Below are 23,782 nucleotides of genomic sequence, written 5' to 3' on the forward strand. Positions count from 1 at the left end.
ACACCTCTGTTCATGTTGACATGCCTTGATAACTAGAAGGGCTGAAATTGTTTCTGCCCAAACTGATTATGCTTGTTTGAGAATGTTTTAGCCCTGGGCAACTGGATGGTTCAGCCTTTCAGTCCATGTGAATGATATTTTGAGCTATTCAGTGAAATATTGTAGGTTTTACAATGCAGCTCTTGAGAAGAAGCCAGTCTTTGATGTAGTGGTTTGGTTTCAGGATGCTGTCAAAATAGTCATTGCCAGCATAGCTGTAGCATACGGTCCTTGATTTTGAAAAATATGGAGCAGATTGGCATATTCTAGCAAGGCATTTGGATTATAACATAAAAATACAACTTCATTGCCAACAATCCTGTAATGTAAAAATGAACCACTTGGCACTAGGAGGGTGATCAGTAAAGTGGAATCAGTGGGCAGCTTGTGGTCTTATAGAACTTGAGAAAAGAGCAAAGTCTCTTATTCTGGCTGTTTCAGAACTTGTTGCCTGAATTTCTACAATTTTTTTCATGCTTGAGTGGCTGACTGGGGGAGACTGAGTACTCCTTGGGGTACCTCTGTACTTGAGGTCAACTCCAGAAGTCTGTTGTAGGAGTTGGTGTCTTAGTAAAGACGACCCTTCCTGCGAGGAGGAAAAGGTTTGTCTGCGGTGAACATGGTTCTCCAGAAGTTAATTTACAAGGCTGCTTGGAATCTGGATTTGTTCCTCTTCACCCTTTTAAATCCATCAGATACCTTTTTGTATAGAGGCATTAGAAGTGCAAATGTGAAGGGTCCACTGATTTGCAAGTAAAATTACTGTTTTCTGGTGCCTATCACTTAGATATGTTTTCCTTTTTTTCTCTTGGATTGGGATGGTATTGCAAGTGTGTGATTGAAAGGAATTAGATATGAAAGATATTAAAGGAATGTTGCTTTCCTATCTAATTTCTGTAAGCAGTGGTGTCAGATTTGGTAATACAAACATGCTGGTGTCTCTTGTAGGATAATCATGGGTCAAACCGGAAAAAAATCTGAGAAGGGACCAATTTGTTGGAGAAAACGTGTAAAATCAGAATATATGAGACTGAGGCAGCTCAAGAGGTTCCGACGTGCCGATGAAGTAAAGGTACTTTATCTTTTTCTTCTATTGCTTATTAAGTTTTACAAGTATTGATTATTTTCTGTAGTATGTGTCCTACAGTTAACACTTGCTATAACAATTTCATTGAATACTTTGTCAACCTACTGAGAGCTTGTCTTCACTCTGTGGTCCTATAAACATGTATGATACATTTATATGTGATTGGGTCAGGAATGTTAAGTATCAGAAGAGGTTGTGGAGAGCTAATATGGCAACTTCTTTAGCTGCACACTCTTTCAAATTTAGAATTTAGTTCTATGCTAAATGTGTGACTCTCTAGTTGTGAGAACATGGTAGGAATTGAAGAAAGAGATAATGAACTATATTGAACTTTGCTGATTTTAAACTAAATTTATATGTTTTGAGCACTTTTGTTTGTCTTAACGTGTCTGGTTAAATGTCAGAATGCCTTAAGATGCTAGCAGATGAATTTAGAGTCTTTGGTTTATTTATAATGTTGTGGTTAATTTTTAGAGTATGTTTAATTCCAATCGTCAGAAGATACTGGAAAGAACTGAAATCTTAAATCAAGAATGGAAACAACGTAGGATACAGCCTGTCCACATCATGACTTCTGTGAGCTCATTGCGCGGGACCAGGGAGGTTGGTTAACATGTGTTGTGGTAATTCCACTTACAAGGTTGTTAGCACGTTTTCATTTTATTACTGCAAAGTTGGCTGTTCTTTATATTTTTTTTTCAGCATGATATGACTTGGCAGCTCAATGTGTTTTGTATGAGTGTCTTAAAGGATTTATTTATTGTGTACTTTGATCATATGACTTCTGCAAAGGAATAAATATGTAGCAGGCTACCTGGCTTTGAATGACACAAAAAAGTGAAACTTATTTATTTCTGATAATGATTGGACCATACCTCAGCATCCTTTAATAAAACTCTTCTGTCTCTGTGGTACTGGGAGTTTACTCTTGCTCCTGTTGGAGTTAGATTAATGAATTTTTGTGTTGCACAAGCAGACTGCGTGCTAAATTTGGGAAAAGCATTTCCATAGTTGTGGCATAATTTGAGCTAAATGCTTAGACTTAAAATGGTTTCCACAGAATTGGTAAGGTTGAAATGGACCACTGGATGTCATCTAGTGCAGCTTTCCTGGTCAAGCAGGGTCGTCCTAGAGCTTGTTACTCAGGATTGTGTTCTGTGTTGTGGTAGCTTCAACAGTGATTTAAGCCCATTCCAGCTCTCTATATTCATCCCAGCTTAATTTACCTTATTTTTAAGTTGCTCTTTAGGCACTTTTTCACACTTAAAAAGTTTAAAGATGTTTGTAATAATCTGAAAAATGAATTCTTTTCAGTAGGATGAGAATGAAAAGACTTTACTGTGAATAGGTTAATAAAAGCAAACCAAAGAACTAAATCTGCAAATAAATTTGCAGTTTCTTTTCCTTAAAATTTCAGTGGAGAACTGGGGAGTGGGAGTGTGTCACAGAGGTGCATTTGTGTGCATGCATGTTCAAATGCAAGGAGGAGAGGACCTTCGTGTGTTATCTTTTAAATGTGCTTGAATATGCAATTGCTCATGTACAGCTCTATAGCTATTGTGTGGGATCAGAACTGATAATAATTGACACAGGTACACATCCAATTTTCACTTTTTTTTTGTTAGTAGAAGATTGTTCCTTTTTTCTTTTCTTTCAAGGGTGGTGTTCACTATTCTTTATGTTAATTTCCTGCCTGTATTGATAGAGCACACTAATTACTACATTCAATCCAGTCTCTGTCTCATGAATCAGAAGTCTAATGCTTCATTTAAGGTTGCCATAATTTATAGTGAGAGACGTGAGATGAAAAAATGCTGGGGACTTTAAAATATTACTTTAAAATCTTCTTTTCTTAATGTACTGAATTTCTTCAGAGTTGCATGAGACACTGGCTAGAAATAGAAAGGTTGTGTAAGAGCCTTCCTGTGTTTGGTGAAGAGTGCAGGGCATTGCTGGTGACAGTCAAGATCAAGTGGAGACCACCACATGCCCTGTGCAGGCCCACCAGACATCAACCTGAGTTCCATACCAGGACAACAGAGCAGTGTAACTGAGGCTTAGTACCAAACTGAGGCACTTTGACATAGCCCATTTGTCAGCCTGAGACTTCTAGTTCCAAAGATAAAAGTAATTAATTCTTCTACTTTTGTATTTTGCTTTAAAAATACATGAAAAATATGCTCGGTGGCTGCTAGCTAGAAAATTAAACATTAACCTGAAATGGGAATGAAGCAGTAGCATAGGATGGTGTCTAGAATATTAATATACACAGCAGAAATCTAATTTAATTTGCTGCAGATTAAAAAGAAAAGAAATAAATCTGGCTTGTGTCATTCTGCCGGGGTATTGTCTCTGTATATTGTTTGTTACATTACTTTGTGTATTTCTTTAGAAATGTGAAGCTCTGTTCATCTTTCCCTTCTGGAAAGGAGAAAGATCTTTTGTCTCCACTTCCTTTTTTCCTTTCAGGTAGCTATGATAGCTGTTCTAAACTTTGTTTTACCTGCCTCCAAATCTTCTCTGTTGTACTTCCCCAAGCTTTTTCTGTTCCTCTCTGCTTTTACTTGTAACTTTTTTCCCAGAGTTCTTCATACTGCAGTCCAAGTATTTGAGAAAAGTTGATCTAGGTTTGTTAGCCGTTGATTATTAGATGCAAGAATAACCTAATTGTTGTCTGTATTTCTATGGATTGTGTATCCTTTGAAGGCTACATAAATCTCTGAATATCCAAAACAGAAGTCCTGTAGCTGAAAAATTCATTGATGTATCCAGAGTTACATACAAAGAATTAATTTTCATTTTTCCTTTGCAAGCAGTGAGCATAATGAAAGACTTGAGGATAGGATAAACAGACAATAATTGGGAAACAAGACAGGAATTAAAAAGACATATGGAGTTTTTATTTATATAAGGTGTCTAGCTAGCATTAAAGTAAAATTTTATTTATTTTTATAACATAAATAATACATGATTTCTGCATGTATTGACCTGAAGTTGGGGGAATTCACTTGCCCCTCAGATGGTCTGAGTGAATACACTAACATCAGTGTAGCAGCAGCAACAGGTACTAAATCTGTTTTGAGATACCAAACCTAATTTGTATTGTAGGTTGAATAGTCTGAGTAAAATACTATCACAGCCACTTAATAATAAGTGGAAGAATGCCATCATGATCTATTATTGAATATATTGACATAGAAATAATTATTGAGGTTCTTTTCTCTTGCTAAAACCATTTTTCCTATTAGGCCTTGAAAAATGGATGTATTTTTCAAAGGTTGTTATGGCTAATTTTGATAAACTCTTTGAATTTTATACATTGTAGAGTGTTCTGTGATTTATTTTTGTTTGGTTTTTTCCTGATGTTGCTATGTAAGTGTAACTTCAACTTCTTATTTCAGTGCTCTGTTACCAGTGACATTGATTTTCCAAAGCAAGTCATCCCACTGAAGACTCTCAATGCTGTTGCCTCTGTGCCTATAATGTACTCTTGGTCTCCCCTTCAACAGAACTTTATGGTAAGTTTAAACAAGTGTAGGGATAAGAAAGGTATGGAGAAAAGGAAGGTGTTAATTTCAGAAGTATGCCAGCCAAATCTATTGCCAATTACCCTCCCTACTTGAGGTATTGCTAATAGGGCAGTAATCATCAGAAATAAGCTCCTCCAAATAAAATAAATAGAAAGGTAACTTTGCCAACTGAATCTCTGTCCTTAATATACCTAAGTATCTCCAAAATCTTGCTTTAAAGTTTATTTATCTTAGCTGTAAAAAAGTTTATTTAATTCAGGTGACCTATTGTCTTTTGTGACCATTAACAAATGTAGTTTTATTTGAACGTATCAAATTAGTGTAGTGAGAAATGTTTTCTGAGGGATATGAATGCTTTACTGTAAGGCAATCAACCAACATATTTGTAACAGAATAGTAATTATTGTGGAATAAAGGGAACTAAGTCCTGAAATAGTCCCCCCAGTCTTGGTCATTCTCATATCTGAGTATGCCCTTTTTTTTTTTCAGATTAATTTCACTGTGTGCAGAAGCCATAGCATTAGATTTCTGATATAGGTATTTGACTTTTTGAAAAGCTTAGCTTATTGCAAGTCTTTGTCACACCATTTTGTATGTGACCACCTTTGCTAACTAGTTATTTTGATAATAATTATTATGAAGTGGTTTAAACAACAGTTTTTTTGTCAGTGTACATACACAGTTTTTTAACACCTTTTTCTCCTTGCTTTCAATTCAATAGTGTTTGGATATTTTGGATGGGTACAGAGTCATGATCAGCAGGAAAATTTATTTTTTTAACAATAGAAGGTTCTTTTGTAGTATTGTAAGATGCAGCTGAGTATCAAAGTTCATAAATTCTATTGATAAAACATGGGAGTATTAATGCATTTAGTCTATATGCCGTCAAGAAAAGGGACAGTGGAGTTCAGATTAAATTTTCAGGCATGTTTCTCTGTTTGCTCTTTAGACAACTTTAATTTAGAGTCTTTTTGTACCATATTTTCTTATCTCTGGCCAAACAATGAAAGGGTGGTTCCCATTGTGCTTTCCTACATTACTGTAAGAGAGAACTGAGAGAGGACAAATGAATTTACTAAATGCAAGCTTCCCAAAGCCAGATAACTTAATGAGTTTCCATATTAGAAACTTCTTGGAAACACTCTGCTAACCTTAAGATTAGGAGCTAGTGTTAATATTTTGAGCCAGCCACCAAGAATGCAAAAAATTGTTGAAGGTCATTGAGGGTTTTGTTTTGCTTTTCTAGTTAATGGTAAATGTGCTAAAGCAGTGAAACTAATTTACTGTTGTAGGCAGATACCTCTAGATAGTGAAAAACAATGCAGAAATGGTCACTTGACAACACAATTTAAAGTGGTTTGATTGTCACTATTGTTCTTAGGTAGAGGATGAAACTGTTTTACATAACATTCCGTATATGGGAGATGAAGTGCTTGACCAGGATGGTACTTTTATTGAAGAACTGATCAAGAATTATGATGGGAAAGTGCATGGAGACAGAGGTGAGCCCAAACACTCAGGTATACTAATCATTTCTTCCTATATAAATTATTGCTATAGTGTTGCTTAAGGCCTGATGTGTGATTGTTGCAGAAGTTGTAGAGATACTACTGTATTGTGTAAACATTGGGTATAACAGGCTTTCTTATTTAAATGTTTTGTTCTGCATTTTCATTAGGCTGAAAAGTTTTAAGCAGTAGTGGGGAGAAATTAAGCACATTAACTTTTTCCTTATGCCATACAGTGATTGTTGGTGTTCAATTTTGTGCTCAGAGCATTGGAATATGATATTGTGATGTATGTATCCTGCTTAGCAGAAAGTGGCAGGATGATTATGCAAAACTCTGATAATGACAACATTTGCAAATGTGATTCAACAGAGTAACCTCTTGTAGGTTTGCGGGGTTTTATTTCCTTCTTTTCTTTAAGGAACTTGCTAGCTATTTAAAAACCCCCTCTCTGTAAAGCAGCTTATAGAGCAAAGTTGTATCCTTCTGTTGGTACAGAAGTATTACATGTATTTATTCTGAGGTGTAGTTTATCTGTTCTCCTGTGTGGGAGCTGGGCTACCTGCAGTGTAATATCTGTCCCTCACTTTGCTAAAGTCTCAGTGAAGTGGTGACTTTTCACTTGCTCTGGGCTCCCTCAGAACTGGCTTATACAAGCCTCAACTTCCCTTGTAGAGCCTTCTCTTGACTACTGTGATTCCTCCTTCTCAGAGATATTACCCACACACTCCACCCTTCTCTCAGAGAGTAACTTCTTAAAATGAATCATATTCCTGTTAATGCTGACGCATTTGAGAAGGAGGACCACGCTTTTTGAGTTGATTGTGTACCATTCATGAAGTTAAACCTGTGATTCAATAATAAATGCTACTCAGCCCTACTGGACTTGTTAATGTCCTCAGTATAGCTAGTGCCTTTGTATTTCATAAAAAACATGGAATGTTTCATGGGTTTTGGCCTTTGGATATTTTTAAACATTTCCTGATTGCTGATTTCCCTGTCAGAACACTGGTTATGTCAAAATGATGACATTACTACTAAATGTCTTCTATTATTGATTTAATTTATTATTAAAGGAGTTTAGCTTTAAAATTAATCCTGTTTGAGCATCCTGAGATGCAAGTTTATGATGGCTGTAATGATTACTGTTATTACGGGTTCTCCATAATATGTAAAATATATTAGAGGTAAAGAGACTAAAAGAAGTCTCCCAATAACTACTATTGTATGACTGTAATTAAATGTAAATACTGTGGGAATCTGTAATCCAGAGGCATTCCCATGTAAGAGTCAGAATTCTAAACTAGCTCTGTAATTGCACTTTTGGGAGACAATTTATACTAAGCTGTGTCTGTATATTAAGAGTCTGTTTAAAACATCCGAGTGGTATTTTCATTGTCTTCATAGTAATAAAAGTCTTATTTTCTGTCAAGTTATTTTGACATGCAAACCCAGCCCAGGTTCAAAAGGATGGTAATAAGCACTACAGTTCCCACACAGTTCATGTTTGTTGCCTTTTTTTTTTTTTTGTAAAAATAGTCTCTTGTCAGCACTAACTATGATTTTTCCTTTGTACAGAAATGCCTTATTGTTTAATCTGTTTTGCAATCTGAATGTCAAAACAGAATATAATCTAATAAATAGATATATGCAGAATATAATCTAATAAATAGATATATAAAATTCAGTTTAAATAGATATATAAAATTCAGTTTTCTCTTGAAGTTTTTGTATATAAATGTATTCTTTTTTATCACCGAGTCAGGGGGGGGTCTATTGTGGGAAGTAGATGCTAAGGAACAATCAACCAAAAATCTCTCTGGAGATTCCTTAGCTGACTAAGGATTAGTTTATAGACTGTTAGCATGCATTTCCAGACTGGCTTAACCCTAACCATGTTGGAACTGGGATTCTGGCATAACATCTCTTAAATAATGTAGCTGGTAGTATTTTTTTATATTACAAGGAAGAGAGCTTTATATATGTATGTAGCACATGGAGTTGGGAAAAAAAATGTGGTAATTTTTCTTCTTTCATTCCCTCTTGTTAGTCTAAGGAATGAATATTGAGCTTTTTTTAACTGGTCTTGGTTTATACACTGCTATTTAAGAGGGGAAAACTACGAAATTGCTTTTCATAAATGACAGCCTTTGCCTTAGTTTAATTAAAATATAGGGAGTATTAAAAGTACCTGATATACACCTTGTGTTTTTTTGTTTATTCCCACTTTTGCTGGACTTCAGAATGTGGATTTATCAATGATGAAATATTTGTTGAGTTGGTCAATGCCCTTGGTCAATATAGTGATGATGAAGATGATGATGATGGAGATGACAATCTTGATGAAAGAGATGACAAGCAAAAAGATCGGGAAGGTAACAGGATGGGTACGTCTATCTGCAGACTTTAGAAATGAAACTCAAAACATTTTGTTTAACTACTCAATAAATTTGTTCAACCACTCAATAAATTTGTTCAAACCCATCTTCCTATGTGATAGTTTTAAGGTCTAAAGTAGCATGATTTTCATAATTTCCTTTGTCATTTAGTTCAAGATTTCTATTGAGAACACCATGAGAGGCACTTTTGGCAATTTTTGTTCATTGGCATAATGAGACAGTCAAATGCGCCCAAAATCAGTCAGGTATCTGTCTAATAAATGCTTTGGTACTCCTCAGAAAATGATGTATCATTATTCTAAAGCAGGCAGAGTTCTGAATTTCCATCTCCATCTACTGGTGAAATAATGGTTTCTCCGAATTTTACTAGTAGATTTTTCTCATCAGGAAAGATCACTTAACACAGTTAAAATTGTAAGTGATTTGTAAATAAAAATCTTTATTTCCTTTTTACATTAGAATTTTGGTGAACACCTCCTTTCTCTGAACACCTTCTTGAGGTAGCAAAGAAGCAGAAATATATTTTTTTTGTTTTCCAAATTTTTTTGCATCCTTGACAGAGAAAGAAACCCACCCACCTCGGAGATTTCCTTCTGACAAGATATTTGAGGCCATTTCCTCAATGTTTCCAGACAAGGGTACAGCAGAAGAATTGAAAGAGAAGTAAGGATGTATTTCTTACAGTATATTGCTGTGTTGCTTTATGAACCAAAGATTCCTCTATAAAATAAATCCTTCAGTAAATATTGGTTGATTAGGAATGGTTCCCCTTGCAGCTAGTTCTGTGGCATTTGTGTAACTTCTGCAAGTGACACTGAAAGGGATTTGGCTCTTTCCCCCAGGTCAAACAATGCAGAAGTTTTGTTTATTAGCCTTCCCTTTAAAATATTGAACAGTGGGTGCTTATATGTCTCTAATAATCTGTTATTTTTTGAGGTGGTAAAATAAAAGCTACTGCTAAAAAAAAAATCTTATCTCCATTGTGGATGATACTATGATGATGATACTACTCCTTTTTAATGATACTATGTATGGGGTTGTGATGGTCTTGAAAACAAATGCATTATTTCCTAGTCAATTTGTATTAATGAGTATGGAATTAATAATTTGTTATGTCACTAACAGATTGGCCTTTTTAGCTGACACATTTTTCTTAGGGGTTTTTTGAAGTTGTCATTGAAAATGAAGAGTGGTACTGGAATAAAAAACACTTTTGTTTCAAAAAAATTATATTCAATAAATAACTTCTATTATTTTGCTTTAAAGATACAAAGAACTCACTGAGCAGCAGCTTCCTGGAGCTCTTCCTCCTGAGTGCACACCGAACATAGATGGACCAAATGCTAAATCTGTTCAGAGGGAGCAAAGCCTGCACTCCTTTCACACACTCTTCTGTAGGCGCTGTTTTAAATACGATTGCTTCTTGCATCGTAAGTACCATTCAAGTGTGCTCCTAAATGTCTTTCTTTTTTGTAAGTCAGGAGACTTTAAAAGTACCATAAGATCCCATGCAGAAGGAAGGAAAGAGAAGAAAAAATAAAAGCAGGAATATCCCTAAAGTTTACGAAAACAGCTTGTCCATGTTAACATTATTTTGCAGTGGAAACTATACCTCAGAAAACTGAATGCACCTGTGTGGGTTGTTTGTTATCCCTTCTGCATTTAGGACTTTGTATAGAATTCCTGACTTGGACTAAATCTGTAACATCACTTCTCTTTTTATATAGTCTGCAAGAAAATGTCTTTGTTTTCTACTGTTGTTTGTGTTACGCTTTCTCAGTTTGTGCATGGAGAATGGGATGTATTTTTCCATTAAAAAATTCTGGTTATTTATCAGACTTGCTTCATTTTCCACTAGGGAGAGTGAGCACTCATGAACAGTTTTCTTTTATTCTGTCATGTTACTTTCTAGCCATGTTAGTTGTACTTGGTTATTTGAAGAATTGTTTCAGAGTTGAGTTTTAGAAATTGTGATGTCTTTTTCCCAGAACTGCTTTCAGGTTGCCCCATTTTTTTGGGCCAACAAGCTGACAAGAGCTTAGCAGTGATGTTGGCTTTCACTTGCGAAGTGTGAAGAGATTCTGAAGTGCTACTTGAGACAATTTTTCTGGACAGAGCTAAATGTAAAGGGGAAACTAACAGCCAATATGAAGTGGTTTCAACTTGTAACAGTAAACTGTGATGCCCTCTATACCAAATTAATTTTTGTTTTTGACTTAGCTGTTCATTTGCATGTTCCACTGTGAGTGCTCATGCATGTTCATTTGGGAATCCTTGTGCTTTGTCAGCAGCTCCTCATCCAGCACACATGCAATCTGCCTGTGTTTGTACTCCACACTGAAGGCTTTGCACAGTGCTGCTGCTTTTTCATATCCCTTGGTTGCCTTTCACTTTGAGGAGGAATTGGAGTTGTTCTCAGATGGTGGGGAGGGGAGAAGCTTTTCACTTTCCTGGTTCCTTTAGTACTTGAGCATTTTGGAGTTAGGTCTGTTAGTTTCACTTTCTCCTTATATTCTGTTGACAGGCCTTGCTAGAAAATACAAAATAAAAACTAAAAGGAAGCTGTTACTTCTGCATAATGTTCAAGAACAGTAAGTTTTTGGAGTAAGCTGCTGCCTTGACCCAGCCAGCTTCAACACTGTTCTGCAAAGCTGTAGGTCTTGTGATGTCTTAGTTGCCTGGATGCTCATTCCAAGAGGTGCTGTGTGCAGCCCTAGTCTGTAGGACAGGGAAGTGAAGCTGTGTGCTGATTGTTGGCAATCAGTTTGTCTGGCAGGGGTTTTAGGAGTGCTTGACACTCTCAATAGTCTAGCAGAGAGATTGGGTGCCAATTTTGATTAAGTCAACAAAAAGCATTGTCTGGACATAGTGAGGACAGGCTTACTCTAGCAGCACCTCTGAAGACTTCAGATGTTTCTGCTGTGGTGATTTTAGGCATTATTCTCAATGATTTTATAAATTTTTAATTTTTCAGTGGGGATGGTTGCTCCTCTAAAGCACACACACATTTCACTACTCTATTTCGTTAATCTGTGTACATTTGCCTCTCATGGTCATTTTTGCAGACTGATAGAAGTACAACTGAAAGGTTTTGCTGACTGGGTACCTGCTATTTTACCAGACCACAGTTTTGAGGCACCAATTCTGAGAGACTTTTTTTAATAAAAGTGCTGTGAAGAATTGGTTCACAGTCTTGGACTTTTTGTCAAGTTCTTGCGTGAGAATGTCCACAGCAGTGTCACTGCTTGAAGGACCTCAGCTCTCATACCAGCAGCATCCTTTAAGCCAGAAGCCCTGTGCCTTCTTTCTCTGTGCTCATAATCTTGAGATAGAAGACAAAGTGTTTATACTAAAATATTGCCTAAGTTCTTGTTGCTGGTGACTTTTGATATGTCCCTTCAGCAAGTTGCAGTTCTTTCCAAAGTGGTGTATGTCCAAGGCTTTATTTAAACTGTTCCTCCTACTTTAAAGAGCCCAAACTTTAAATCATCCCTTCAGGATTTCAGGGCCATGACAGAAAGAGGGATGCATAGCACTTTCACTGTGGAAGCATTTAGGACTTACCTTTGTGTCAGGTGGAGGGTGCAATGAGTGGCTATGACAGTGCTCTTTGTGACAGCCTGTGCAGCTCATCAGTTGTCCCTGATGATGGTGTAGCAGTTGTCCCTGATGATGATGTAGCAGTTGTCCCTGATGATGATGTGTTTGATACATAACCACTGCAAAGAGACCTCTGACCTTCTCTGTGTGGGCTTGACGCTGGACCCTGAATGTCATAAACTGATGCTTCAGTTGCCACTTCCTGAAAACATACCCAAATTCCACTGCAACAATGACTGCTCACTGCTTTGGATGCATTGCTTCCTTTTCCTTTTGTTTGTAGTTACACCAAGGAAAGAGGATTGTTTTCTGTCTGCGTGTCTGTCTGTCTGCGTGTCTGTCTAGAGCACGGAATTCTTTTGTTAAAAACAGAGAGAGTCAGTTGTTTGGCCTCTTTGTTTTCTGTGAAATCTTAAGACTGCTGGTCAAAATTCTCCCAGCTCATAGCTTGGAATAAGTAACTCATCAAAAAAAAAAAAAAAAAAAAAAAGAATGCTTTGGTTATTGGAAGGCTGCACTAGCAATTTTCAGTGTCTCTGCAACAATTTAACTTTTATTACATTTCTACAGTTGCCTCTATGTTCTGTTTCATGCACTTGCCAAGTGCTGTGGGATGATGTCCTGGCTTCTGCAGATGACATTTTTGATGAATTACTTTGGTAATGTGATGGGCTACAGTGATCACATTGGTACTTTGAAAGGTGTAAATCTCTGGAGAAGGAATAGAGAACTAAAAGATAATACAGGAATTCTATTAGGTCTGCTTTTGCTTTGTGTATTTCCCCCTCTTAGGTTCCATTTTTGTTAAGATTAGTTAACAATTAGTTATTTTGTGGAATTTCCAATCTTTGTTCTAGAGCATTTGAGTTAAATATAGGAAAAGTTATCATTAGATTTTTAACGTGTCAAGTCCCCTTGACGACCTGGCAATCCCTTTATGTGCAGGTGATGACATAACTGAAAAAACTTGTGTACTTGTGGACTTCATTTGCTGACAGCAAGGAATTATGCCTAAATGTCTGGACTAACAAAGAATTTAGAAGAAGGAAAAATATCAGGTAGGGAGAATTTCCCAAATAGCTTGACTATGAAGCAAATGTACATTTCAGGCTAAACTGTTGCCTGTGTACTTTCACATTATTGAAAATGAGAGCCTAGCCTATTGGGGATGAGACAGATCTCAAAGACAGAAAACATGCTCAGAGACACCATTTTAGAATGATTTCTCTTAAGGAAATCATTAAAGAAATGCAGACTTTAGGTGTTAGGAAATTCTACAAAATTTTCTGTGATTTTTCTTTTGAAAAAGATTACTACTGATATTTTAAAAAATCATAATGCAGTGATACAAATAGTTTTATTCTTGTTCTGGGTCCTTTCTTTATCACAACCCTCCCAAAAAAATACCTCACAATAGAGGTGGTAGATTTTGACTGTAGTTGTCCTTACTGTACCATGTTGGTTGTTTTTTAAATAGTTGAACAAAGATATGATTCTAATTTTAAGTATCATATGTAGTCTATTTTTGAGGTCTCATGAGTTAAAAAATAAAAATAAAAGTTGGTTTGTTTCATTCTATTACAAGTTAAGCATTTCTTCATTTTCTGAAGGAAAACAGTTTTTAAAAAACCACTCATTTTAGGACCTTGCACAAATAAATTTGTGAGAGAAATGATTGCATCTGCAAGTGACATGTAAAAAGAATAGATTTGATTTCTGTACATTGCAGCAGTCTGGTATAGATCATGGCTAGCAAATGTCTAAGTGTTCTTTTGCATTGCTGAAAAATTATTTTCCTTGTGGTATGAAGAGAAGGTAAAACAGTTAAGTGGGAAAAAATCTTGAATGAAATGGTATACTGTGCAAATTTAAAGATGCAATGTTGAAAAACATGGGAGTTTTCCCCTTCACTTTCGGGGAAAATTAAATTGCATGGTTTCTTGTTACTGTAACAAAGTGTAACATATTTTACCTACAGAATACATGAACACTTGAAGGATATGTGAAACGTGAGAAGTGACATGGCAATGAAAGCTTTTAACTAATCTGGGGGAAGAAAGAGCACTAATGGCAACAATATACATAAATTACATTCCTATACTTGTTGTAAATAATTTTCCCATATCAATCTGCCCATATATAGCAAATTAAAGCTTTTTTGTGTTTCCAGATTTATAAAATATAACATATTTGTCTGGAGAATGGGATGCAATATTTACTTATTGTTACTTTTATTTTATTTGTGCCATTTTAAGAAAGCCTTGAAGGAGTACACTGCTTTCCTGGGGGGTTCCCACCTGCTGCTATCATTAATACAGGCACAATATTATAGAAATTATTATTTGATTTTTCAACTCACCCCCCTTTATGGGAGGGAAACATGAAGTGTTTCCAAAGTTCCAAGATGGAACTGGTCACCATCCCACTGCTGCCAAAGCAGGTGTTTGCAGAGCTATGCTGCACACCAGACCACTGAAATGAAGTTTGCTTTTGATAACCTTGTCTGGTAAGACATGAGCTCTGCCCACATGCTTTAACAGGGATGGAAGTGCATTTAAAAAGTGGAGTCTTTAAAGCTCAGTGGGCATACAGAGAGAAGCCTCCAGCGTGATCTGGAAATAAAATGAATAGCAAATGGCTTAATGAAGGAGATGTGTGCAGTGGTGGTGTAGAACAGCCCTTTTAGATTAATATGGGGAGGAGGGGAGGGATTTCTTCTTTAATTTTGAACATATTTGCACTTTTTATTCACTGAATTTTTATAACCTTCACTGTAAGTTACAGTTACCCAACTGCAGATGCTGTAAAACTGCACCGTAAGTGCTTCTGCATAGTTTGGAAATTGCACATTTTAAGTTGAGCATCTTTTCTGGGCCTTTGTGGAGCATTAGCAAGCAGCTAGCACTGAGTATTCTCTTCTTTTTAAAATTTCAGTCCATTCTTCATTTCTGTTCCTTGCAGTTCTGTTTGCCACTGTTTACACATTTAGAAGGAAAAAGTATTGAAATCTATCTCTCTCTCTCCCTCTCTCTCTGAAAATCAAAGTATTTTTTTCCTTGAGCACAGACAAGTTGTTTTTAAAAAGACAATTGCAGAAAACTAATGATAGTATCTCAAAAAGCTCCTAATACAATGTGGGAGCATGAATGTATGAGTTTTGGTGAGAGTCTAGTGGCAGGTTTTCCAGGCTTCAGAAAAGCTCTGTAAGGGGTACAGAGAAGCTCCCAAGACTTCCAGAAAGCTGTGAGAAGTCAGTCTCCCTGAAAACACCCTGCTGGGAGACAGGGGTTGCCAGTGAGGAGAGCTGGCTCTGGCAAAGAGAGTGGGTAGGAAACTCTGCCCTCCTGTTACCAAGGTGCTCGTGTTGCATGTGTAACATACCCAGCTCTGCTGCTCTCTGAGTCACTGTTCTGCAGCTTTTTCAGAGCTGTACAGAGTCCCTCAGATACAGGAGCAGACACTTCTCTGCAAGGTGCAGACTTGGCTCACTTTTCCAGTGACTGTGCAATGCTAACTTGTTTTTACCCTGCAGCTGGGATACAGGAACTGAATTCTTTTATCCTGCCAGCTTAGCTGGAGTGCTGATAAACTAATAGAGCAAAAATGCTTATGTGTCCTTCTCACTGATGAAAATGTAAAGTGGGTCCTATTACCTTTCCAAAGGGTGCATGAGGTTGGATTTTTTGACAAGATAGAAATATAACAACTGAATTTTACACATTGAAGTGATGATCATTAATAGGAGAAACCCTGAATAATTCTGTTTAACATAACAACAAAGTAAAGTCTGTTCTTTTGTTGGAAAGGGTGATACACCAAATCTTCCTTAATACATGAAACAAATGTGATGACTGTCTTTGTTGATGAAAAGGCCAGGATGGCTTTCAAGTGGAAGAGGATAGACTTAAATTTGATGTAAGGAAGACATTCTTCACCATGAGAGGTGTGAGACAGTGGAACTGGTTGCCCAGAGAAGCTGTGGCTGCCTCATCCCTGACAATGTTCAAAGCCAGGCTAGATGGGGTTTAATCAGCCTGGTCTAGTGGAAAGTGTCCCTGCCTATGGCAGAGAGGAGTTGATTTTTGAGGTCCCTTCCAACCCGAACTATTCCATGATATGTGAAACTTACCTGTTTGCTGTCTCTGTGTATTTAAGTGGTAAGTCATATGTCACTACATAGGATTTCTTTTATTATTTATTTATTTATTTGTTTATTCTCTTTATTAGTATTTTATTCTGGTTTTAGTAAAGTCTTGGTAACCTTGTGTTTTGGGTAGAGTTTGAGGTTGCATATTTAATATATTTTATATGAAAACTAAAAAATGTGATGTTTTGATTCAACAGCATTCCATGCAACTCCCAATACTTATAAGCGAAAGAATACAGAAACAGCATTAGATAATAAGCCTTGTGGACCTCACTGTTATCAGCATCTGGTAAGATAATTTTATATGTCACAATTCACTGAGTGCTAGTGCTGGCTGCAGTATAGGGGGACGCTTAAACTAAGGGCATGCTGGATCTAGGATAGTGCATCTGCTTGTGGGCCATTTGCAGTCAAGTATGTTACCTTCAGCTGCTGCAAGAGAAAGAGTTTAACTTTCAATCATCTTAAGTAGGAATACTTGTAGGTGTAGCCTGAGATATTTGTAGGGAAGAAGTATTACTATCCCCTAATAATGGTGTTGCTGCTATTCTGTCCAGTTTAGTGAAGGAACTGCAGACTTCACTCTTGTAAATTGTATCACAACTAAAAATTGTAAAGGTTTTTTTAGTTTGCCAAAGGCTAATTTTCTTTTGGGACTTGTGTTCTTAAGAAGCACTTGGATGCAAATTAATAAAGTGAAATCTTTAGTAATATAATTTCAAATCTCTCTCATAATTCCCCTAAATGTTTTAGTATGAGAAACTGTGCAATTTTCTCATCTGAAAACTTTCTACACTTTATCATTCCCCTTTTCACCAGAAAGCAAGTTACAAATGCTTGCATTTTAAAAAATGCAGAGCACAAATTGTCGAAGTGCCATGTGCAAGAAGAGTTCTTGTGTTTTTATGGGTGTTTCCTGTGGGAAATTCAAATTTATTTCTGTCATTTGGGAAAATAGAAATTTACTACTGAATTATTTTTCTCTTGGCAGCCAAAGTAAAAGATGAACCGAAATACTGACATGAGTACTTTGTAAGTGTAGATGTTTTTCATGGTAGCATCAAAAGGACTCGTGTTCACGGCTGGCGTGCCTTTAACTGGAACTTTGGTGCACGTAGAGCAGTGCACCTGAAGTTCCTCAGGATGCAAGCAGGAGGTGTTCTCTCACAAGTGGAACCACTTCTGGGTTTCTGTGCTGTAAACTGTGCTGTTTTGTGTCCAGGAGGGCGCGAAGGAGTTTGCGGCCGCGCTGACGGCGGAGCGCATCAAGACGCCGCCCAAGCGCCCCGGTGGGCGGCGGCGGGGCCGGCTGCCCAACAACACCAGCAGGCCCAGCACGCCCACCATCAACGTGCTGGAGTCCAAGGACACCGACAGCGACCGCGAGGCCGGCACCGAAACCGGCGGGGAGAACAACGACAAGGAGGAGGAAGAAAAGAAAGATGAAACTTCCAGTTCCTCTGGTAAGGATGGTCAGTGCTGCTTCCTCCAATGAGCTGCCGTGCTTGAGAGGGTGAACAGAACCAAAACTACAAAAAAACCAATGCTACAGAAATAACAAAGCCAAAACAAGTCAAGCCGTGCAATCCTAGAAAATGTGTGTTTGGAATGTATGGAACTGAGTGAAAAGACAGAATAATAATATGAGTGTCTTGGCTTGGAAAGACAGGTGCCTGCTAAGGAAGGCAGGAGCCTCCCCTGAAATGGATAAAATGAACCCCCCCCCTCCTCCAAATTGCTATAAATTTTAAGAGCCTCTCAGGCGACAAAAATTATGGGAGCAGGAAATAACAGTTCTTTAATAAGGAAGAAAATAAAAGGATAAAATAAACAATGCTGTAAAACCAAAACAACACTGATAGAGTCAGAAACAAAACTTTACACCCTGTTGGTCAGGTTGCTGGTAGCAGTCCAATTGGAATTGTGGCTGCAGTCCTCCTGGAGTGTCAGGTGTGGTTCTGCTGGAGCAGGGTTCCTGTAGAAAGGGTGTAGTTTTCCTCTGAAGATCTAGTGGAAGAAGAGTCAGCTGCTATTCCTCTGGGAAATCCAGTGGAGAAGCTGTGCTGGTGTTCCAAAATCTCCAGATTGTATCCAGGTAACAATGCTTGGCTCCTCCCTCTGGGCGGAGCATCTCACAATGGGATGCTGTAGTTCTTATCAGTCATGCAGTGACATTCAATAGCCTGTTATCAGCACATGTCCCCTCCCCAGGGAGGAGTGGTTGTGGTCACTCAGAGAGAGAGATAAGGCAAACTGCCCACCCGACAAAAGACAACTGCCACACAGATGATAATAGAATACATCTTGCCTTGCAGTCTGGAACAATGAGTTCAGTCAAACTCTAAGAGAATGTCTGCATTATCTCAATTTACATGTAGGCCATTAATGTGAGTAGCTGCTGTTAGCTTCTGTAAAAGGCGTGTGAAAATGTTTGTTTTTTCTGGCACTTGGGAAAGAACAAAAAGCCTGGAATATTTTTTAACTGCAGTTAATCATAATGTGAAGGGCAAAGTAAATTTTGATATGTAGCCTTACTCTCAATTATTTATTACAGAAGCAAATTCTAGGTGTCAAACACCAATAAAGATGAAGCCAAATATTGAGCCTCCAGAGAATGTGGAATGGAGTGGTGCAGAAGCTTCAATGTTTAGAGTTCTTATTGGCACCTACTATGACAACTTCTGTGCAATTGCCAGACTGATTGGGACCAAAACGTGCAGACAGGTAAGCAGGGAAGATACTTGCTAAGGGTCAAAGTGATTTACTTTTAAAGCTAAAGTATACAAATACTAGTATTGATTACTAAAAGGGAAAATAATTAATTTTCTTGGCTTTCCCAAGAATGCTATGGTCCAGAATTCATACCACAAATACATAGAAGTTAGTTTTAAAACTGTTTTAAAATTAAATTTACAGGAGGTTTAAATTAGAGTATCAGTTCTTAAATGACAAAAATAATCAACTTTAAATGTATTGAAAAGAGACTATGGCTGGATATAATCTGTAAGTTGTTGGTTGGAGGAAATCATACTAACTTAGAATATGAGCAACTTTGTACTAGTGAGAGATTTATCGTGGATGTGTTATGGTATCTCTTGTTAGGTGTATGAGTTTAGAGTAAAGGAATCTAGTATTATTGCACCAGTCCCTGCTGAAGATGTTGATACTCCTCCCAGAAAGAAGAAAAGGAAACACAGGTAAATCTGTTACTAAATACCCTTAGCATAACAATAAATTGGAGATACAGGGGATCAGAACAGAAAGTGTTTTGAAAGAAAAGTTGTGCAACTCTTCTTTTGCTTCCAAAACCAAAAGTTACAGCAGTAAAACAAAATGGTGTTTTAGTTTTAGATAAAATCTTACTGCACTGCCAACTATAACCTTCCTCTTCTCTTTCCCTTTCCTTTTTTTAAGTTCTTTAACAGCCAGGTTCTTGTAGGTGTATTGATGCAAGTAGTCAAAATTCTGTTTAGATTAGAAATCACCTATGCAGCTTGTTGCAACATTCAAAGTAGTGTGGAATAATTATATTTTACAACAATAAACATTAAATTCAGGAGTGTTTCAATAGGATTGAGTAATGATTATATGATATTTTAAAATTAAAACGGATATTTTTTTTAATGATGAAATGTATTCTAGCAAGCTTCAGATAGCAAGCTACTAGGATTGCCTTCTTTTTCTTTAGGAGAGACTATTCCTTTGTAGCACTTCAATTTCATTAGCATCTAGAACAGCAACTAAAGAACAAATGATTTGACACAATTTCTGTTGAAATTGCAAAACTTGGTGGCTACTGTCTGTCAGTGAAATGCATTTTTCTTTTAGAATTCTGAGGTTTGGAGAATGCAGCTCTGCATTGATTATTTTTATTCTGAGAGATAAGAACATAGGAGCATAAAAGCTGGCTGAAAATTAGCAAAAACATTTCTTTGGCAAGCAATAAGTACACTTTTTCCCATATAATTTCCTATTTCTCCCTTTAACTTTGCTTATTCTCCCTCAAATTTGTCCTTCCAGTTATTCTCCCATCAATTCTTTTTGTTTGTGTGTTAGCTTGTCTATTTCCAGGCCTAGTGAAATTCCTGAACTGGTTCAAAGATCCTGTTGACGTGGAGTAGAATATTTCTGCTTTGTAGGGTAGAGGCAGGCAACGTGAGCTGGGGAAAGATTGAGTGAGCATCTGGAAAAGATTTTGTTCTCAGCAAAAGCTATTGATTTTAATGCTCTTGGCACAGTTTTCAAGTGTTTGGGCATTTGGTGAGCTTGGCTGTTTAAATTTAGGTTATTAGCCATGGTGCAAGTTTGGAATATGTAGCTGAAAATTAGCTTGCTGTCAGATTGACACAAATTGCTATAAAAATGGGATCTAAAAATACATCTACTTAAAAGAACAGCTAAAAGGTTCAAATGTATTTTTGCAGCTGAAATGGATTGTATGATTACCAGGCTGACATTGTTTTGGAAGAATTCTCAGACTTTTTTTAGTTTAGGAGTTTTTTTTTTCCCAAGTAAATGAAAACACACTCCATTGCATGGGGTTTCTTGACTTTATTTGCTTTTTTATTAGTTGCCAATATAAAAACTTTATTGGTAGCAATTTAGTTTTGAAATGTCCTTTAAGTCTTTAAACTCTCATTGAAGGAAGGAGATAATTTTACAAATATAATGTCCCAGAATATGTGGCAATCAAGCTGTCTCCATTCTTCTATGGCAGTAGCCTTTTTAAAAAGGAAAGCAGTTTAGCCTACCTACATCCTGCTGTTGAAATTCTCCTGCAATCAGCAGTTGGGACAACCATCTGGAAATCTTCCTCTGTTTCTTACCTTTCTTTTTCCCTTTTCCCTTTTCCCTTTTCCCTTTTCCCTTGCAGGGCTCTTCCTGTCTGCAGGTTGTCCATGTGTGCATGTGGCTTTGAGCTAAAGCAGCATCACCAGAGAGAAAAGCAGCAGCAAAAAGCTGCTTTTGCTGGCCTCTTGTAACCAATTTGAGAGCAGATAAAGTCTTTTCTTGCACAACTTTGCCTATTTCCCAAATCATCTTGGTGCCCTGTGAGCATACTGAGCAACTAGCTGGCAAGACTGTGCCCCTCTTGGATAATGAAATGTCTTGTCTCCCTCCTTGCTGTGACATTTTTGTTGAGATAGCTGTAATAAGGCTGATCAGGGGAGAAGACAACTTCTAATATAGTTATTTTTTGGAGAACCAGTAAGTGTCAGAGCCTGGCCTGTGTATCAGATTAAGCTGTTATTTTGAGAAAACTCTGCCTTGATGAGAAGTGAGTGCTTTGCATAGAAGCCAGTAAAAAACCTGAATGAAGAAAGAATTCTGAAAAGCATGGGTGTATGCTGGAGGAGAGTGTACTTCAGTACTGTTCATTCTTTCAGGTGTATATTTTTCTTCCATTGCTGGGAGCTGAGTTGAGTTTGCTTTAACTAATCAGCACTCCTTCCTCTATTTTGGTACTGATTTTAAAGCTGCTTCTTTATTATTTTGGTTTTCCTCTTCTCCCTCATCCCCTATTCAGAGGCCACTTAGTAATTTTATGTGAAAATATTTTATTTTTTTCCCCCCACTTTCTCATATTCCTTCTCCTTCTGCTGGACTGCTGTTCACTGCATGTGTTTGAATAGCTTATGTAGTTCTGCCAAGAGTTCAGGAAGCCTTTTTGTAGGGATTTAAAGTCTCACTGTTATCAGGCAAAAGGTGCACTGAGGCATTGGCACAGGTATTCTGATGTGCTGCCTGGTTGGAAGGCTGAGTCTTGGAGTGCTGGGGAGGCTGTGGATAAGGTAATCTGGGAGACTGAAGTATTTGAGGGATGCCAGAAAATCAAACACTGCAAAGACTCAATGACATATTTGACATAATTGGCATGTATTTTGAATTTTTAATGCTCTTTCTGTTAGCAGAATATCCCTGTGCAAAGCAAGAGATGCTGGAGCAGCTTCTTCCAAAGGGTGTTTTTAGTGCTGGCTTGGCTGACACTGCTGCTGCCCAGAGCCACTGGCAAAGTTTAGAGGTCTAGTAGATTGTTAGGAGACAAGAATGATATCTTTGACAGCTGCTGTCATGATGCTTTTGGAAACACTTGTTTTCCAAGCTGGCTCTCCTGCAGATGTCAGCAACCAGATGTACAAGTCCACTGGCTTGCTTGGGAACTTGCTATGGAGTTTCCAGTTGGCTTTTTGTAATGAAGCTTCAAGTTGTGAGTGCTATCTCAACGTTGTCCTTTCCTTGCCTTTGCTTCCTGCTGCATGGGACTAGGCCTTGCCTTTTGCTTCTGTTTGAGATGCAGATTTATATAGAGCAGATACAAAAATGACTCTGCCTTTAGTGTAGTGCTTGCTCAGGCTCCAGCTTTGTGCGCTAACCGGGGAACTTGAGCACTTTGTGGCAGTGTTTTGGAAGTTACAAGGCAGTGAATACTCGTGGATTGTGCCAGTCCAAACTCCTGTTGGTCAGTGCTGGCAGGCTGTTGTCTTGTGTCACTGCCCACAGGTCCTGCTGCCACTGTGTCTCCAGCCCCCCTCTCCCTCCTGTGACAGAAGTCTCTCCAGAAGAGGGGCAGAGCACATGGATGCCTTTCCCATTGTGACTGCCCCTGCAGTTTTCTTTCTGCTTTGACTTGTTGCTATTAATGCTTTCTTGATGTGTATGCACATTTGTGTGCTTTTAAAGTATTAGGAGAGTGCTTACCTTAGGAGAAAAAGTGAAGCTGCTAATTGCTAATGAAAGAGTATTTTAACAAGTCTGGCCACAGAATGCTTTTAAGAGTTTGCTGTGCTGGTAGGTTCTTATTATCTTGCAGCAACAGACAAGTTTCTGTGAAAGACTTGTTCAAAAATATGGTATGTTACATTTTCCAAATACCAAGACAAGAAAGAAAGTAGTTTGGTGTGCATAAGAGTAATTTAAGTCAAAATTGCACTCCTTTCAGGCATATGGGAAGTGTCCTCTTGCAGAGTCAATGTCTCATAATTCATAAATATATGTTGGTAGCCTTTTCTTCTAGAGTGAATCACTCTTAATAGGAATGTCATCTATTTATTACAGTACTCTGTAATTCTGGGTTTCTTCTTTCCTCTCAGCCTTAGTTACTTGGAAAAGTCTGCCTTTGTGGGTTTCTAACTTGTATGGGCTCCTTCAGTGCTTGTAAGAAAATTGGTTATTGAGTTAAATCTCATAGTAATGCTTTAGAAGGGCAATTTTATAGAGAATCTTATTTATCTGAAGCTGTTGGAGGGCACTGCACGCCATTTAGTTGAAGTAAAAGCTGCTATGCTTTTATGAAAGAAGTAGCAGCTAAAAAGTCCTATTTAAATAGTTACAATGGGAGATATTTTTTCACAGTGCAAACTTCTGAGTGTTGCATTCACTGAAAGGCAGAGTAGCTTTTGTAAGGTTCTGTGCTGGGGATCTTTTAGTACCTGTGCTCATGAGTGTTTTGGGCAGCTCAGTAAATCTGCAGA

General features: G+C 37.6%; 1 protein-coding gene across 4 annotated transcripts in view; it reads left to right on the forward strand.

The window, feature by feature from the left end:
• Nucleotides 1-842: 842 nt before the first annotated feature.
• EZH2 (enhancer of zeste 2 polycomb repressive complex 2 subunit) overlaps nucleotides 843-23,782 on the forward strand; it is a 29,781-nt gene continuing 6,841 nt past the window's right edge. The window contains exons 1-11 of one of the 4 annotated variants that reach the window (XM_054273518.1): nucleotides 843-1,111; nucleotides 1,601-1,729; nucleotides 4,528-4,644; nucleotides 6,038-6,176; nucleotides 8,408-8,551; nucleotides 9,124-9,226; nucleotides 9,830-9,993; nucleotides 16,508-16,599; nucleotides 17,533-17,773; nucleotides 18,865-19,034; nucleotides 19,413-19,507. In XM_054273518.1, the coding sequence (XP_054129493.1) occupies nucleotides 995-1,111; nucleotides 1,601-1,729; nucleotides 4,528-4,644; nucleotides 6,038-6,176; nucleotides 8,408-8,551; nucleotides 9,124-9,226; nucleotides 9,830-9,993; nucleotides 16,508-16,599; nucleotides 17,533-17,773; nucleotides 18,865-19,034; nucleotides 19,413-19,507 (1,511 nt within the window). In that variant the 5' untranslated portion in view covers nucleotides 843-994. The remainder of the gene's footprint in view (nucleotides 1,112-1,600; nucleotides 1,730-4,527; nucleotides 4,645-6,037; nucleotides 6,177-8,407; nucleotides 8,552-9,123; nucleotides 9,227-9,829; nucleotides 9,994-16,507; nucleotides 16,600-17,532; nucleotides 17,774-18,864; nucleotides 19,035-19,412; nucleotides 19,508-23,782) is intronic. The other 3 variants (XM_054273520.1, XM_054273521.1, XM_054273522.1) reach the window with 3 other exon arrangements.

Source organism: Melozone crissalis, unplaced genomic scaffold (genome assembly GCF_028551555.1).
Source record: "Melozone crissalis strain CALT ecotype California unplaced genomic scaffold, PUWL_Pcris_2 ptg000016l_1, whole genome shotgun sequence".
NCBI classification, from domain to species: domain Eukaryota; kingdom Metazoa; phylum Chordata; class Aves; order Passeriformes; family Passerellidae; genus Melozone; species Melozone crissalis.